Source organism: Nylanderia fulva, unplaced genomic scaffold, assembly GCF_048542155.1.
Source record: "Nylanderia fulva isolate GAGA-0341 unplaced genomic scaffold, ASM4854215v1 Scaffold317, whole genome shotgun sequence".
Classification (NCBI taxonomy): Eukaryota; Metazoa; Arthropoda; class Insecta; order Hymenoptera; family Formicidae; genus Nylanderia; species Nylanderia fulva.
In genome coordinates, this window is record NW_028190387.1 from 26,557 (window position 1) to 43,753 (window position 17,197).

Consider the following 17,197-nt stretch of genomic DNA (forward strand, 5'->3'; position numbering starts at 1 on the left):
ATTGAAACAAAAAATTAATATAACAGCTGTTATATATTTATTACATAAATTTATATATCATCTGTTTGCCGTTGCTATATAATATATTAGTAAATACCTATTATAACAGTTATATAACATTAGAATAAAAAATTAAGATAACAGCTGTTACATAATATTTATTATATAAAATATATAACTCGTTTACTGTGTTGTTATATAATGTGTACGAAGAATAGTTATATGTTTCTTCATTTGCGTGTTTTGTGCAATGCTGCTAAATTTCGCGGTTTTTGTATACACACGGTCTTTTCCCGCGTGCTAAATGCATAATGTGGTGACAATGAAAAACCAATATTAAAGTAGCGCTGGTGTCGCAGTAATACGTGATCGCCTCTCTAATAAAATATGATTTATGGTTGAATTATTGTTGGCGGGAAAGCCGGCAAAAAATATTGTGCTGTGCCTTCGTGTTGCAAAAGATTCACTTTCTTTACATAAACCAAAGACTGTAAGTATATTTAAAGTACTTATTATAAGACTGTTATATATTTTATATAACTGCGATGTTCGTCATTCCTCTAATATGCTTTTTCTTACAGAGATTAAAACTCTCTCCATTGAAAGATTTGATCGCCACATCTCGAGAGACCCTGAGCTATTGCTATTTGATCGTAATTCGTTTATCGTAAGTACACAATTATTGTGGATGAGCTGTGGAATGCTGGATTTATATATTGAAGAAGCCGGAAAGTGTAAATATTATTAAACAACACAATTATTAATATTGCAAAATTTTTTAGGTTATATAGCGATATAGCCATAAAAAATATTGTAATCTGTACGCTATATATATATATATATATATATATATATATATATATATTGTATATATGTTTTATTTCATAATTATTATTTGCATATTATGTTCTTTATTAATATTATATATACTTAATAGATTCAATCAGTAAATAATATTTTATTCATCATTAGACATTTGTGAAGTGTCATCGAAGCATCAATTTTTATGGTTTTCATATATTTTATCATATATTTTACAATAAGTCATTGTCAATAAGTGTATTAATTTTTTAAAACTGCTCTTTAAGATATTTTGCATATACAGTTTATATATATATATCGCATATTTTATTTAATTTCTAATATGTGTTCAGAAGTAAGTTGACCCCAGGTCAAGAACTTTATTATTTGTTCAAAGAGAATGAAGAAGTAGGTCGATAATTTGAAATTCTATAATTTTTGAGTTAATCCGGCACGGGGCAGCACGCACTGAACCTACACGCCGCGCTTCAAGCGTTCGATTATCGAATCGATCGGGGATGAACTGCCTCGTCCTCGAACCTGGGCATTCGCTCCTGGCACGGCTTTGCGATTAGTCACATGTGGGTTTTCCGTCGCGATTCTAATTGTTCGTAGTTCGTTTGATTAATAAAAAAAAATAATCAGATTGATATTCTGCTGTGATTCAGTGATAAGTGAGATGTGAAATACGTTCACTTTGACATTCGCTAATTAACGGTAGCAACAAGGTGCGCCGTTATATACGCGACATAAAATTTGCGCTCAAAACATTGTTAACGAAGCGGAATTCAGTGATTTGGGACCAGAATTCACGCAATGGTGAAATATCAAGGTGCCGAAGTCCGATTGTTTCTACGAACGTAATAATTGTATACATGAGGCTCGCGCGTGTTCGCTTGGCACGCGTAGATCACGTGAGGTGGAGCGCGCAGATCACGTGATCAGTCATCTGGGACTGATACCTGATGTCGTGATTGTGTTTGCGTTCCTTTTTTTTCATCCCTTCGAGCCCGTGGTGCTCAACGCACTGTAACATTTATGTGATCAGTGATTCTTCATGTTAATTGAAACATTTCGGTTCGCGATTTAATATCGCATTCGCCGCAATCGGCAACGTGTACGAAATCTTAATGTGAGATTTCGAACGATTCGATACACGAGTTTCGAGCGTGTTCATCGTAACTAGCAATTGTTATGCAACAAATAGTTTTTCGGTGGTGTCCATGCAACACATGCTAGATACCATATAGTGAGACATTTCGGACTGCTTAACAACCACGTCGTACGTGTTTTCGCGGTGACTATTTTATTCGTTAATAGATAAAGATTTTATGTAAAGGTTTCAAATTAATTTGCGTTTATGTACATTGTGACTCTCGGACAAATTTAGTTAATAAATGGATTGTTTTTTTGTGTAATTTGTGCATATAATTCCGTATTCTGGTTCTCGATTCGGCACGTGGCTTAAATCGTTACCCATCCTGCGCACCAATCGGAGCGCGTCCACCCTCCTTAAGATACAGTCCACTTTGAATCTTCCTGTGCAATCTATACACGAGACGGATATCGACGATCGGATTTACAACCCGATTGTCAGGATCCGTAGCTTCGTGCGTGAGCGTTCAACGTCAGCAATCGAGCGTACGCGCAAACATTTTTTGGTCCTTCGAGCCGGATAGGAGAGTAATGACGAATCGAGAACACTGAATTAAGGACACCAGTGATATTTAAGTGCAGCGTGATTCGAGATACAGTCAGTCAAGTAATCGCGTTTAAGTAGACAATCGTGTTAGTGACATATTCATAAACAACTATAGTGTCAAAATGGAAGACGCTCTTGCAAATCAGCAAACTATCTTCCACTCAATTGCTCGAGCTCTCGACAATTTCAAAAAGATTGGTCGTTCTAATTTGACGGCCGCAAGGGTTCGCTCACGGATTGCGACTTTACAAGCTCAATGGACTCAAGGTGTGCACAATCACACCATTCTGCTTCAACTTGTTCCAGAGGATGATCAAGGGTCAATTAATTATTTCAAGAAGAATCAATTCGACCTTCACGAAGATCTCTATCAATCAGCCCTGGATCATATGAACGAATGTCTAGAAGACCTGGTTCCTGTCGTAAGTCGAGATACATCCCTCGAAACTTCTTTTGCGCAAATGGACGCATCGTCATTCTCGTTAAAGCATCTCCCTCCTATTAAATTACCGCCTTTTTCTGGAAAAAACGAGGATTGGGAGACCTTTCGCGACCGTTTTCAGTCGTTGATTATAGATAACAAAGAATTGTCAAATTTCACTCGTATGCATTTTTTGATCTCTAGTTTGACAGGTCCGGCCCGCGATGCGATATCAGGAATCAAAGTAACCGCCGAAAATTTTAAGGTCGCGTGGAAAGCGTTAACCACGCGTTTCGAGAACAAACGACGGTTGATCGAAGTACATGTGTCGACCTTATATCATCTTCCAAAGATGACTCGCGAATCAGCGTCAGAACTTCACGAGTTGCGAGATAAAACGGAACAAGCGTTAGCGACATTGAAACGTCTTGATCGTACAGCAGAGGATATTGTAAGCGATATATTAGTATACTTCATTTCACAAAAGTTTGATTCTGCTACGCGTCGAGCGTGGAAATTGAAGAGTAGCGATAACGAAAATCCTCCAACGTACAAAGACTTGATACGTTTCATATCTTCGCGCGCTATAGCGCTTGAGGAACTCCATCCTCACGAACACGATAAAACGAAGTCACATTCGAGAGTGACAAGCGCCACCGCAACTGCGTCAGTTAATTTGTCATGTCCAATTTGTAAACAATCTCACTTTCTCTCTAAGTGTCAACAATTTCTTTCAATGAGCACGGATCAACGACGCGAATTGATAAAGAAACTTAAGCGATGTTTCAATTGCTTAAGCGATAAGCACGTAGCACTTAATTGTCAGAGTAAATTCACGTGTCGCAAATGTAGCAAGCGGCATCACACAGTGATCCACGTTGACTCGGGCTCATTGCAACAAACAACGAGCATTCCTGCGTCATCGAGTTCGCAGAATGTTACTAATATATCAAATGTCACAGCGCTTTCAGCGGTCACGTTAACTACATCACCGACTCCTGTGGTGTTGTCTACGGCAACGGTGAAAATACATTCGCTTTCTGGACGTTCCTTAACTGTCAGAGCCTTACTTGACGGTGGTTCAGAACTCACATTTCTTACGGAACGCGTAGCGCAAATTTTACGCTTACCTCGTATGCAAACATTTACTTCAACTTCGGGGATTAGCTGTGCAGATACCGGTACATGCCGATCTGCCGCGTTAATTAATATTTCGCCTCGCGATAAACCTGAGCCAACCTTCACCACGGTAGCTTACATCATGAGAGCATTGACGAAGTATGCTCCCAGACACGCTTCGTCATTACGTGACTGGAAACACATCTCCAACTTGACCTTAGCGGATGACGATCCGACTGGATCAACTCCTATTGACCTCATTATTGGAGCTGATTTGTATAGCAAGGTTCTTGTCAATATACGCAATGGACCCATAGGTCAACCAGACGCTATACAATCGCATTTCGGGTGGATTCTATCTGGACCTACGTCAATCATGTCATACAAAACACCCATGTAGTCGGCTCTACTTTGGTTTCATCGCATGTCGGAGCCCAACCTCAAGGCTCACCATTACCCAGTTCACAACAAAGGTATCATGCAGTTGCTCACTGCTGCTCCTTGGAACGGCAATTATGTAAGTTTTGGGAGGTTGAAGAAACTCCTCAACATGTTCATGCGTCCATAGAAGATAAACAATGCGAGGATCACTTTCAACGCACGCATACTAGAACAGCAGATGGCAGATATGTCGTGCGACTCCCTTTTAAAGAGGGCCCGCCTATTAAAATAGGCGACTCTCGCAGCATAGCTGAACGCCGACTTTCGTCGCTAATGCGTAAATTTGCTCGTCAACCCACACTTGCACAAGAATATTTGGACTTCATGCGCGAATATGAGCAATTAAATCATATGAAGCAAGTCGCTCCTTTGCATTCAAATAATGTTCAAGCGACCTATATACCTCATCATCCAGTCATCAAGGAGACAAGTTCGACAACCCGTTTAAGAGTCGTGTTCGACGCCTCCTGCCTCACATCCAATGGAACATCTCTCAACTTTCACATGTACACCGGCCCAAAATTGCAGTCCGATCTACAAGCAGTTATATTGCGCTGGAGGCAATATAAATATGTATATTCTGCGGACATCGCTAAAATGTATCGCCAAATATTAATTGATCCTAGAGATAGAGACTACCAACGGATACTGTGGGTCGACCACAACTCAACTATACAGGAATATCAACTCCTTACCGTTACTTACGGCACTGCGTCAGCACCGTTTCTTGCTCTTCGAGTAATCCAACAATTGAACTGTGACGAGGGAGATTCATTTCCGTTAGCCTCTCCCATCCTAAGAGAAAACATCTACGTCGATGATGTATTATTTGGTGCAGACGATATCACACTGTTAAAGCAAGCTCGCACTCAACTTTGTAATTTGCTGAACCGTGGTGGTTTCGATCTCCGGAAATGGGCCAGTAACCACTCAGAATTGCTTTCAGATATTCAGCCTGACAATCATGGATTGGCTTACGCAAAAAATTTGGAGACTGATGACAGTCTAAAAATCCTCGGTATTGTCTGGAACCCGAAACATGACTGCTTTCAGTTTCAAATTACATTATCTGAAACTGTTCCTAACACCAAACGAGCAATTCTATCAACAATAGCAAGATTATTCGACCCGCTCGGGTGGGTCACACCTGCGATTTTAAAGGCGAAAACTCTCATGCAGCAATTATGGCGACACCGTATCGGATGGGACGACATTATTCCGGACGAAATCTTATCATCCTGGAAGTCTATCTACGAGTCATTACCCTATCTACGAAAAATTCAACTGAGTCGCTGGACAGGTTTTGAGTCCGGAACGGCAACTGTGGAATTACACGGGTTCGCGGACGCATCCACAATCGCTTACGCAGCAGTGGTGTTTTTACGCGTGACATCCTCCTCTGGGAAAATTACGGTCTCGCTCATTGCTGGGCGATCTAAAGTCGCGTCTCTTAAACCAATGACGGTTCCTCGCTTCGAACTTTCTGCTGCCGTTCTGCTAGTTCGCTTGATTGACTTTATCAAGCAGTCACTTCATTTAAGCGACATTGCGATTTATTGTTGGACAGACTCCACTGTAGTTCTTGCATGGCTCAAGAAGCACCCCTCAAATTGGAAAACTTTCGTAGCTCATAGAGTAGCCGAAATTCAGACACGATTACCAACCGGTAGTTGGCATCACGTAAACACCAGTGAAAACCCCGCAGACTGTGCTTCGCGCGGATTACTCGGCCGAGATTTGATATCCATCAACCTATGGTGGCATGGGCCGTCATGGTTGCATCTTCATTCTGATGAGTGGCCTCATCAAATTCTATCAGAGCACCACGAAACTCAGTTGGAACTGAAGGCATGTGAAGCTCATCAAAACAGTACTCGTGAAGACTGGAGTCTTGCTGCACGGTATTCATGGTGGCCAAAATTGATACGCGTCACTGCATATATATACCGATTCATAAACAAATGTCAACGGAAGCACGCGGCAGATCACAAAGATCACGTCCGGTCCCACGCCATTACAGCATTTGAGTACATGCAGTCTCGTAACTTTTGGTTGCATATGATTCAAGCAGAGGTGTTCAAGCAAGAACTTTACTTACTCAAGTCAAACAAGAGGTTATCAAGAAACAGCGCTCTGATATCATTAAATCCATTCCTAGACGCAAATGGTCTACTCCGCGTTGGCGGAAGATTGGAGCATTCTCATCTACCATTTCAATCCAAACATCCAGTTCTACTAGCTGATCATCCAATTACTACAATGCTCATTCGCTACACGCACATAGCCTCGCTGCACGCCGGTCTTCAGTCTACCCTGTCTAAAATTCGCCAAGAATTTTGGATTATAAAATCTAGGCCTTTAGTTAAATCAGTTATCTACAGGTGCGTTCGATGCACGCGAGAAAGAGCTCAGGTAGCCAATCAGTTAATGGGTCAACTTCCATCAACTCGAGTCTCAACGCCAACAAGGGCGTTTTTGCACAGCGGCATCGATTATGCCGGTCCAGTGCTCATTCGAGCCTCTGCTGGTCGAGGAATCACCTCACGAAAGGCTTACATAGCCGTTTTCATATGTTTGGCAACTCGAGCCATTCATCTCGAGTTGGTCAGCGATTATTCAACGCCAGCATTTTTGAACGCATTTCAACGATTTTGCGCCAGACGAGGTTTGCCAGCAGTTATGTATTCGGATAACGGTACAACATTCACAGGAGCCGATAAAGAGCTATCCCGCGCGTATCGGGATGCTCAACGCAATACGGATTTTCTCAATTTAATCGCAACAGATAGGATCACGTGGAGTTTCATCCCGCCTCATGCTCCTCATTTTGGAGGACTATGGGAGGCAGGAGTGAAGAGTGTCAAACACCACCTTCGTCGAATTGTAAGCTCACACGCATTGACATTTGAGGAGTTCACGACAGTGTTGTGCAAAATTGAGGCTATCCTCAACTCAAGGCCGCTTTCTCCACTCAATGATACTCCAGATGACTACGAGTTCCTGACCCCAGGTCACCTTTTGATTGGGACTGCCATTACTACGAATCCGGAACCTTCCGTTCTACAATTGAACGAAAACAGATTGTCGCGATGGCAATTACTCAGACAGATTACGGAGCGTTTTTGGAAGCAGTGGCAGTCAGATTATGTCAATACTCTTCAACAAAGATCAAAGTGGCGTCGAGAAACGCCTCCGATTCAGGTTGGCTCAATGGTTTTGATTCAAAACCCCCTTCTCCCACCGTGTAAATGGGAATTAGGGCGAGTTATTCATTGTCATCCGGGCTCTGACGGGTTAACTCGAGTCGTCTCAGTTAAAACAGCGACGTCCGAATACAAGCGACCAGTAACTAAATTGTGCCTACTACCTATCGATATTAACTTAATCGATCAACTGTCGGAACGTAAGACAGGTACTGCGGAAAACCCAACTCCATAATGCGCATGCAACGTCTCAATCGTTCGCATAATTAGGACAAGTCAAGTCCTTCGTAGTTAGTTAAGGCGGGCGGCGCTCAATATCCTTGACTACTCAAGACCACTCGCGCCGCGTTAATGTAAGTTTAGTAAGAATCTATGTCTTAATATTGTTATTCAATCATGTAAGCAACCAAATGCCTGTTATTGTTCAATATGTAATCACTGAATCTCACTCGAAAAATCATTAAGCGATTAACGTTTTATTTTTTCTTTTTTTTTTTCTTTATGTAACAAAAAAAAACCCAAACCTGGGGTAAGTTCTTTAGTTACTGTAAGATATTTCGAAATCTTTATTTCGAGGCGGGCGGTATGTTCAGAAGTAAGTTGACCCCAGGTCAAGAACTTTATTATTTGTTCAAAGAGAATGAAGAAGTAGGTCGATAATTTGAAATTCTATAATTTTTGAGTTAATCCGGCACGGGGCAGCACGCACTGAACCTACACGCCGCGCTTCAAGCGTTCGATTATCGAATCGATCGGGGATGAACTGCCTCGTCCTCGAACCTGGGCATTCGCTCCTGGCACGGCTTTGCGATTAGTCACATGTGGGTTTTCCGTCGCGATTCTAATTGTTCGTAGTTCGTTTGATTAATAAAAAAAAATAATCAGATTGATATTCTGCTGTGATTCAGTGATAAGTGAGATGTGAAATACGTTCACTTTGACATTCGCTAATTAACGGTAGCAACAAGGTGCGCCGTTATATACGCGACATAAAATTTGCGCTCAAAACATTGTTAACGAAGCGGAATTCAGTGATTTGGGACCAGAATTCACGCAATGGTGAAATATCAAGGTGCCGAAGTCCGATTGTTTCTACGAACGTAATAATTGTATACATGAGGCTCGCGCGTGTTCGCTTGGCACGCGTAGATCACGTGAGGTGGAGCGCGCAGATCACGTGATCAGTCATCTGGGACTGATACCTGATGTCGTGATTGTGTTTGCGTTCCTTTTTTTTCATCCCTTCGAGCCCGTGGTGCTCAACGCACTGTAACATTTATGTGATCAGTGATTCTTCATGTTAATTGAAACATTTCGGTTCGCGATTTAATATCGCATTCGCCGCAATCGGCAACGTGTACGAAATCTTAATGTGAGATTTCGAACGATTCGATACACGAGTTTCGAGCGTGTTCATCGTAACTAGCAATTGTTATGCAACAAATAGTTTTTCGGTGGTGTCCATGCAACACATGCTAGATACCATATAGTGAGACATTTCGGACTGCTTAACAACCACGTCGTACGTGTTTTCGCGGTGACTATTTTATTCGTTAATAGATAAAGATTTTATGTAAAGGTTTCAAATTAATTTGCGTTTATGTACATTGTGACTCTCGGACAAATTTAGTTAATAAATGGATTGTTTTTTTGTGTAATTTGTGCATATAATTCCGTATTCTGGTTCTCGATTCGGTACGTGGCTTAAATCGTTACCCATCCTGCGCACCAATCGGAGCGCGTCCACCCTCCTTAAGATACAGTCCACTTTGAATCTTCCTGTGCAATCTATACACGAGACGGATATCGACGATCGGATTTACAACCCGATTGTCAGGATCCGTAGCTTCGTGCGTGAGCGTTCAACGTCAGCAATCGAGCGTACGCGCAAACAATATGCTTATTGCCATATTATCTATTCGCATTTTGTTTCAGATTAATTTGATTATTTGTATGTAAAGTTTACTTGTATTTTATTAATATTTGCATATGATTTTGTATCTTATATAGTTAACTAAGATTTATTAATATTCAAATATTTTATTATTTTTTTCTAACTACTATAACTTAATTTTATAAATTTGTTCTAATTTAAATAATCGATCAAAATTATCAACATGCCAAAAACATATCACCATTTATCAAAAAGACGTAAAAATCAATTGATTTCATGTCATATGTCACAATTACATAAAATTACAACTACAACATCAAATGTTTCCAAAAAACATTTTAAAATTAATTCTGCTAATATAGAAATGGCCTGTAATTCTAACTCAGAGAATACATTTTCAAATGAAACTAATACTCTTCTCAGTGATAACATTTTTGATGCATCCAATAATATCCTTAATCCATCAATGAATAATAGTTTTTCAGCATCTAATAGTTTTGACATTTCTATTGCATCAGATCAAGATAGTTCTTCATTGTCTAATTTTTCTTCCAAATCAATTGATTTTAATAATGAAATCTCGGTACAAAATGTACAAAACTTAAGTTTACAAGAAGATTTGCAAATCTTAGTTTCAAAGCATTGTATTCCTCAAGGTACTGTAGATAAACTTCTTTTTATTTTGCGGAAACATGGTCATCAAGAGACACGGTAGTGTCTCGCGACCAGTTAAGGGCGTAGCGGAGACACCGTGTATCTTAACGCGAGTCGGACATTTGAGTCTTTATAATATTTCGAATCCTCAATAATGGCTGAAGCAATCGAGTTTATACTAGACTTAATCGATAGATTGAGTTCGAATTATATAATAAAAGTGTCTTTATTTCTGCTCTACGTCATTTGTAAGCAGAGATATATAAATGCAAAGTCAAAATATGAAAAATTTCTATTAAGAAACGTCCCCGTCATCATTATCATCATTATCATCATTATCATCATCATTATCATCATCGACCACGCATACATAGTAGTATCGTGCTACACGTATTCACACGTATACAACACATGCGCACACATATATCACACGTACACAACACATGCAAGATGCATGTAGTGGTAATTTTGTCCATCTCGCACGTTTTACAACAGATGGCGATAGTGGCGCTCCGCCATATCGGCAGCGTGCGGGGTTATGTTGGCTAACTCTCTCTCTCTCTCTCTCTCTCTCTCTCTCTCTCTCTCTCTCTCTCTTTCTCACACACACACGCACACACACACACACTCTCTCATTCTCACTCACTCACTCACTGTTCGTCTTGTGTACTTATTTAGTACATTCATGATCGGCAGCGTGCGGGGTTATGTTGGCTAACTCTCTCTCTCTCTCTCTCTCTCTCTCTCTCTCTCTCTCTCTCTCTTTCTCACACACACACGCACACACACACACTCTCTCTCATTCTCACTCACTCACTCACTGTTCGTCTTGTGTACTTATTTAGTACATTCATGATTAAACATCTATATGCATTAATGTGAAATTTACTTACAATTAGTTTACTTGAAATATTCAATCTCTAAAGTGTTTATCTTATAAGATAGACAAAAAAATCTGAGTAAATAATAAGAAAAAAAAACAAAAGGATTATTATTGTCATAATTTTTTATCAATTAAGTACTCTCAACTATCCAATAATTAAATAAATACGTACAAATGTGCGCGCGTGTACACACATACACCTATTGATATTAAAGAGATTGAAGGAGAGGAAGAAGAAGATAAAAATTTAAATATTCACATATATTTTCAAATATTATATATGAATTTATAGTTTACATATCTAATTAATAATGAATTTCTAATTATATTAAACATATCAAAATAAAGACATACATGTATTTATCAAATGAATAAAATTATTGAATACAGACTTAAAAAATTTATTAAACATAGACTTAAAAAATTAATTAATTAAACATATTCCAAATTTAGAAAAAATAAACTTTATTTATATATGCAACAGCTTTTTAAACTAAATTTTTAAATTCTATTTTATATTAGACAATTATCTCAATCAACATCTACGTCCACATTAGCTGCACTGCAGACTACCTCTACAGCCACATTATCTGCTCCGCGGATATAGCGTTATGCCAATACGATACATTACATGTACTTACTTACTTGCCTTTACTGTACCAACTCTTGTTCTTTCCACGTAATCATGTTTTTACAGTTATCGTTTGCTGTATATCTTCCAGCAAACTTTATTTCGTGTGAAGTGTATTTAATTAATTAAATCTCTGCGAAAGATTGAGAAGATGAAGGGATAATTCGAACTATGAAGACATGGTTACATGGAAAAGACAAGAGTTGATACAATAATAAAGACATACATGTATTTGTATCCTGCTGGCATAAGGTTATAGAAGTTGATTGAGATTGAAAAATAATAATGAAAATAATAAAAAAAATAAAGACACATGTATTTGTATCGTGCTGGCATAAAGTTATAAAAGTTGATTGAGATTGAAAAATAATAATAAAAATAATTAAAAAAAGGAAATATTCAATCATCATTTAAAAGCATATTTGAAATCTGTAGAATAAACAGTTTTTGCAAAAAATGTGGAGCATTTGAGCTCTAGTAAGTCTAAAAATAAATGTAAACATCAATTAATAATAACTGATGTTATATATATATTATATATATAAACCAATTTGTTGCAATATTCACTATAAAAGGTTGTAAGGGTAAGATGGCTAAAAGTGAATAATTTAAAAGATAGTTAACATAATTTTACATAAACTGAAATATTTCATAAAATAAAATATTTGTAATATTTCGAAGTTTATGTAAGATTATGTAAAAATTATACCTTTACAACTTTTTATAGTAAATATTGCGAGGAATCGATTTATATGAGAAAAATTAAGGTAATTCTATTTTGAAAATATAAGTGACCTTTAAATAACCTTGAAAATCGCCGTTTAGGAAAAAGTCTGTGTCAACTTTTTTTTTTCGAAATCCTGCAACTTTTATCTAAATTTAATAGAAAATGTATAAAAAATGCTCGACATTAGTACACACACACACACACACACACACACACATATGGGTAAATTTATATAAATAGGGTGCTTTAGGAGGAATGATCAGGATTCTAGGATATGATTATTATTTGCATATTATGTTCTTTATTAATATTATATATACTTAATAGATTCAATCAGTAAACATCATTTTAAGCAAAGAAGTTTAGATAAACATGTTTAATAATTGTTCTATTCCGGTCATAAAAATATACAAAAATGAATGATATAATCTCTAAAAACTCACCTTTAAAAAAAGGTAAAAAAAGGCGACCAGTTAAGGGCACGCCATTAACAAAAATTATCCATTGCAAACCCATGTAGAATCCTATCCTATTGCAAACCCATGTAGAATCCTATGAAAAATTAATCATTGCAAACCCACGTAAACTCCTAGGCAAAATTAACCATTGCAAACCCATGTAGAATCGTACCCATTGCAAACCTATGTAGAATCCTATGAAAAATTAACCATTGCAAACTCATGTAGAATCCTATGAAAAATTAACCATTGCAAACCCATGTAGAATTGTATTAAAAATTATCCATTGCAAACTTATGTAGAATCCTACATTGCAAACCCATGTACAATAGAATTGTATGAAAAATTATCGATTATAAACCCATGTACAATCGTAACAAAAGTAATGAAATAAAAAAAAATTGCGCCAAGTGAAAGTAGAAACTTGTACCAGTGGAAAATTAAAGTTGCAGACATATATAGAGTCGTATAATGAATCAGTAAAAATTTAAATTTGCAAATGTAGAATCGTACCATAAAAAAACTTATCTTTTAAAAAAAAAGATAAACAAGATGCCAAGTCCATGCGCCATGTGAAAAAGAAATAAAAAAATTTTAGTTAAAAAAACTGGGCGCGCTGCTAAGTTTCAAAATTACAATGCACCTTAAAGTAACATTAATTAATTTAAACACAAAACATATTTTAACTGTAATGAGTTTAAAAGTAACAATTTAATTTTAATATTGTTAGAATATTATTTAGCAGCGCTCCCAGTTTTTTTAACTAAAATTTTTTTATTTCTTTTTCACATGGCGCATGGACTTGGCATCTTGTTTATCTTTTTTTTTAAAAGATAAGGTTTTTTATGGTACGATTCTACATTTGCAAATTTAAATTTTTACTGATTCATTATACGACTCTATATATGTCTGCAACTTTAATTTTCCACTGGTACAAGTTTCTACTTTCACTTGGCGCAATTTTTTTTTTATTTCATTACTTTTGTTACGATTGTACATGGGTTTATAATCGATAATTTTTCATACAATTCTATTGTACATGGGTTTGCAATGTAGGATTCTACATAAGTTTGCAATGGATAATTTTTAATACAATTCTACATGGGTTTGCAATGGTTAATTTTTCATAGGATTCTACATGAGTTTGCAATGGTTAATTTTTCATAGGATTCTACATAGGTTTGCAATGGGTACGATTCTACATGGGTTTGCAATGGTTAATTTTGCCTAGGATTCTACATGGGTTTGCAATGATTAATTTTTCATAGGATTCTACATGGGTTTGCAATAGGATAGGATTCTACATGGGTTTGCAATGGATAATTTTTGTTAATGGCGTGCCCTTAACTGGTCGCCTTTTTTTACCTTTTTTTAAAGGTGAGTTTTTAGAGATTATAATGATTTACCTGAAACGTGTAGAACTTTAATGAAAACACCACGTAATACTTTTCAAAATATATCTGCTGTTAGTGGTGGAAGATACATTCATTTTGGATTAGCTTCGGGAATAAAATACTCTATATCAAAATATTGTAAAATTATGCCTCGTGAAATAAAAATAAATATTAATATCGATGGTCTACCTTTAAGTAAAAGTTCAAGTAGCCAGTTTTGGCCTATTCTCGCATCAATTGAAATTAAAGATCTTTATACCGAGCCTTTTGCAGTTGGGGTATTTCACGGAATGTCCAAACCGAATAATGTAAATGATTTTCTTCATCCTTTTGTTAATGAAGCACAAATTGTTTTTCGAGATGGTATATTATTAGATAATAATTTCTATTGTAAAATCATATTGAATGCAATTTTATGCGATGCTCCTGCAAAATCATTAATCACATGTACCAAAGGTCACACAGGTTATTTTTCATGTTCAAAATGTTTTCAAGAAGGTGATTTTGTATGTAATCGAGTTGTCTTTCCGGAAATTAATTGCACACTAAGAACAAATGAATCATTTCGTACTCGTAGTCAAGAGGAGCATCATATAGGTGATTCAATTTTAGAAAATCTCCCTATAGATATGATTTCACAAATTCCTTTAGATTACATGCACCTTGTTTGTTTAGGATCGAGGCGTTTATTACAATTTTATGTCAGGGGTAAGAAAGGTGTAAGATTATCCAAAGTTGCAATTGATTCTATTAATAAACATCTACTTGACACAAGAAAATTTATAACTAAAGAATTTGCGAGAATGCCAAAAAGTTTAATATGTATTGATAGTTGGAAAGCTACGGAAGTTCGCCTTTTTTTACTTTATTTGGGTTTAGTTTTGTTAAAGCCATTTTTGTCTAAAGACTATTATAATCATTTTTTATCACTAAGTATAGCTATTCGTATATTTGCAGATCCAAAAAAATGTTTAGTTCTTAACGATTTCGCACATTCCTTGATAACCTGGTTTATTTCAAACTATAGAAATGCTTTTGGACTGGAATATCTTTCACATAATATTCATAATTTAGAACATCTTGCAAATGATGTCAAAACTTTGGGATGTTTAGATGCTTTTAGTTGTTTTAAATTTGAGAATCACATGCAAAAAATTAAAAAGCGAATAAAAAATTGTGGCAAACCATTAGAGGAATATTCTAATCGAATTTTCGAATTAAATCAACTTCCAGTAGAAAAATCATATTTAAAGTCATATCCTATTATTCATTTTAAAAAGACAATTCAAAACACTAATGATATATCTCATTTAGAGTTCAATGGCTTCAATATTTTTACAAAAGAAAATGAAAACTGTTGTTTGTTGAACGATAATTCTTTGGCATTTATTTTAGAAGTAATTTTAGATAGTAATGATGTTCCATACATAAATGTAAAGCGAATTTTATATACCGAACCATTTTTTAACACTCCATGTGATTCTAAAGAACTACTGGGTATACAAACTTTTTTGGAAACAAGTCCTTTTAACATAGAAAAATTGCCGGCAACAAACATAAAAACAAAATGTTTGAAATTAAAACATCTTGAGTTGCAAAACACATTTGTTATAATTCCACTTTTGCATGCATGTACCTAATTATTCTTATTTTGATTTTTTCTTTTAAAGAATTATTCTCATCTTGCAGTAATTTTATGTTTTTTTTAACAGCTTTATCATTACCAAGATTAAATACTTTAGTGTTTTTTTTTAAAGAATGATGAGATAATACTGCAGGTTTTTTATGACTATTTTGATTTTCATATATTGCTATGTATGGTTGGTTTTAGCTTTAAGTTGTTTAAAATATTAAATAAATACTTTGATATTACCTATAATTAAGATTATTTTGTACCACGCCTTTTTTCACGGACAATACTTTCGTTTTATAACAAACTTTATATTCTACAAAGAATAATAGCTATGTACATATATACATACACACATATATTAGTATAGAATCTATAGTGTCAAACTCACACACATCCTCGATACCCATCGTTCTACCTGAACATTACGGGTGGTGTGCGAATTATAAGACACTCTGTATTCTGCATATATATTTTTTTCAGAGAAAATGTCCGAAACAAAATTGTACGCAATTGTACAATTTTTAGCTGATGAATCTTTCTCAGAGATTCCAACAAATTGGATTCAACGAAATAATGATGGCTTTATTTGTTGGTGGCCTAACACAAAGAATATCAGTTCGCTTATTAAAAATCGAGATGAACCGGATAAAAAATTATGGTCAAGATTTGATATAACGGTGATAAAATATTGTTGTAAGTAATAATTTTATGAACACTATTTTAATTATATTTTCATTATTTTAATTTTTTTAACGTGTAAATGCATATTTTATTTATATTTTGTGTCAAAAATTAATTTATTATAATTACTATATGCATATTATTACGGATGTTATTGTTATTGTTATTATATTTATATGTACATATGTATTTATTATTATTATTATTTGGGTAGCCTCACTTGCATCTGCCCGCAAATCAGCTGCAGATGCTCAGTATGGTACGACTGATGAAGAAAAATGTGGCCGAGGACAAAGAAAATTAAAGAAAAATGAATATTATTTTTCTGAGAACGATGAAAATGATTATACTGACGATTCGAATGATGAAGAAAGAAACGCGTGTGATGATGATGAAGAAAATTACGATAACGAAAAAAACAAATCGGTTAAACACTTGAAACAGAGTAAATTTTAACATTTACTTTGAATTAAATTTTTTTATATAATTGCTGAATATTTGAGATTCTTATTTATTTTTGTTTGTTATTTTCTTATTATTTTATTTTGTTTGCAG

General features: G+C 35.9%; 1 protein-coding gene and 1 long non-coding RNA gene across 2 annotated transcripts; both read left to right on the forward strand.

The window, feature by feature from the left end:
• The first annotated feature begins 223 nt into the window (after positions 1–223).
• On the forward strand, positions 224–16,648 carry LOC114945534 (uncharacterized). Its single transcript, XR_014925177.1, has 3 exons — positions 224–490; positions 582–734; positions 16,442–16,648. It is a non-coding gene; the product is annotated as an uncharacterized LOC114945534 (long non-coding RNA).
• Positions 14,335–16,013, forward strand: LOC146722419 (uncharacterized). The gene has a single exon (XM_085484798.1). It carries the CDS (start codon positions 14,361–14,363, stop codon positions 15,966–15,968), a length of 1,608 nt encoding a protein of 535 aa, XP_085340924.1. The 5' UTR covers positions 14,335–14,360; the 3' UTR covers positions 15,969–16,013.
• Positions 16,649–17,197: the final 549 nt, after the last annotated feature.

Coding starts and splice junctions, on each gene's coding strand:
- LOC146722419 (XM_085484798.1), top strand. CDS start 14,361: ATGAAAACACCACGTAATACTTTTCAAAATATATCTGCTGTTAGTGGT.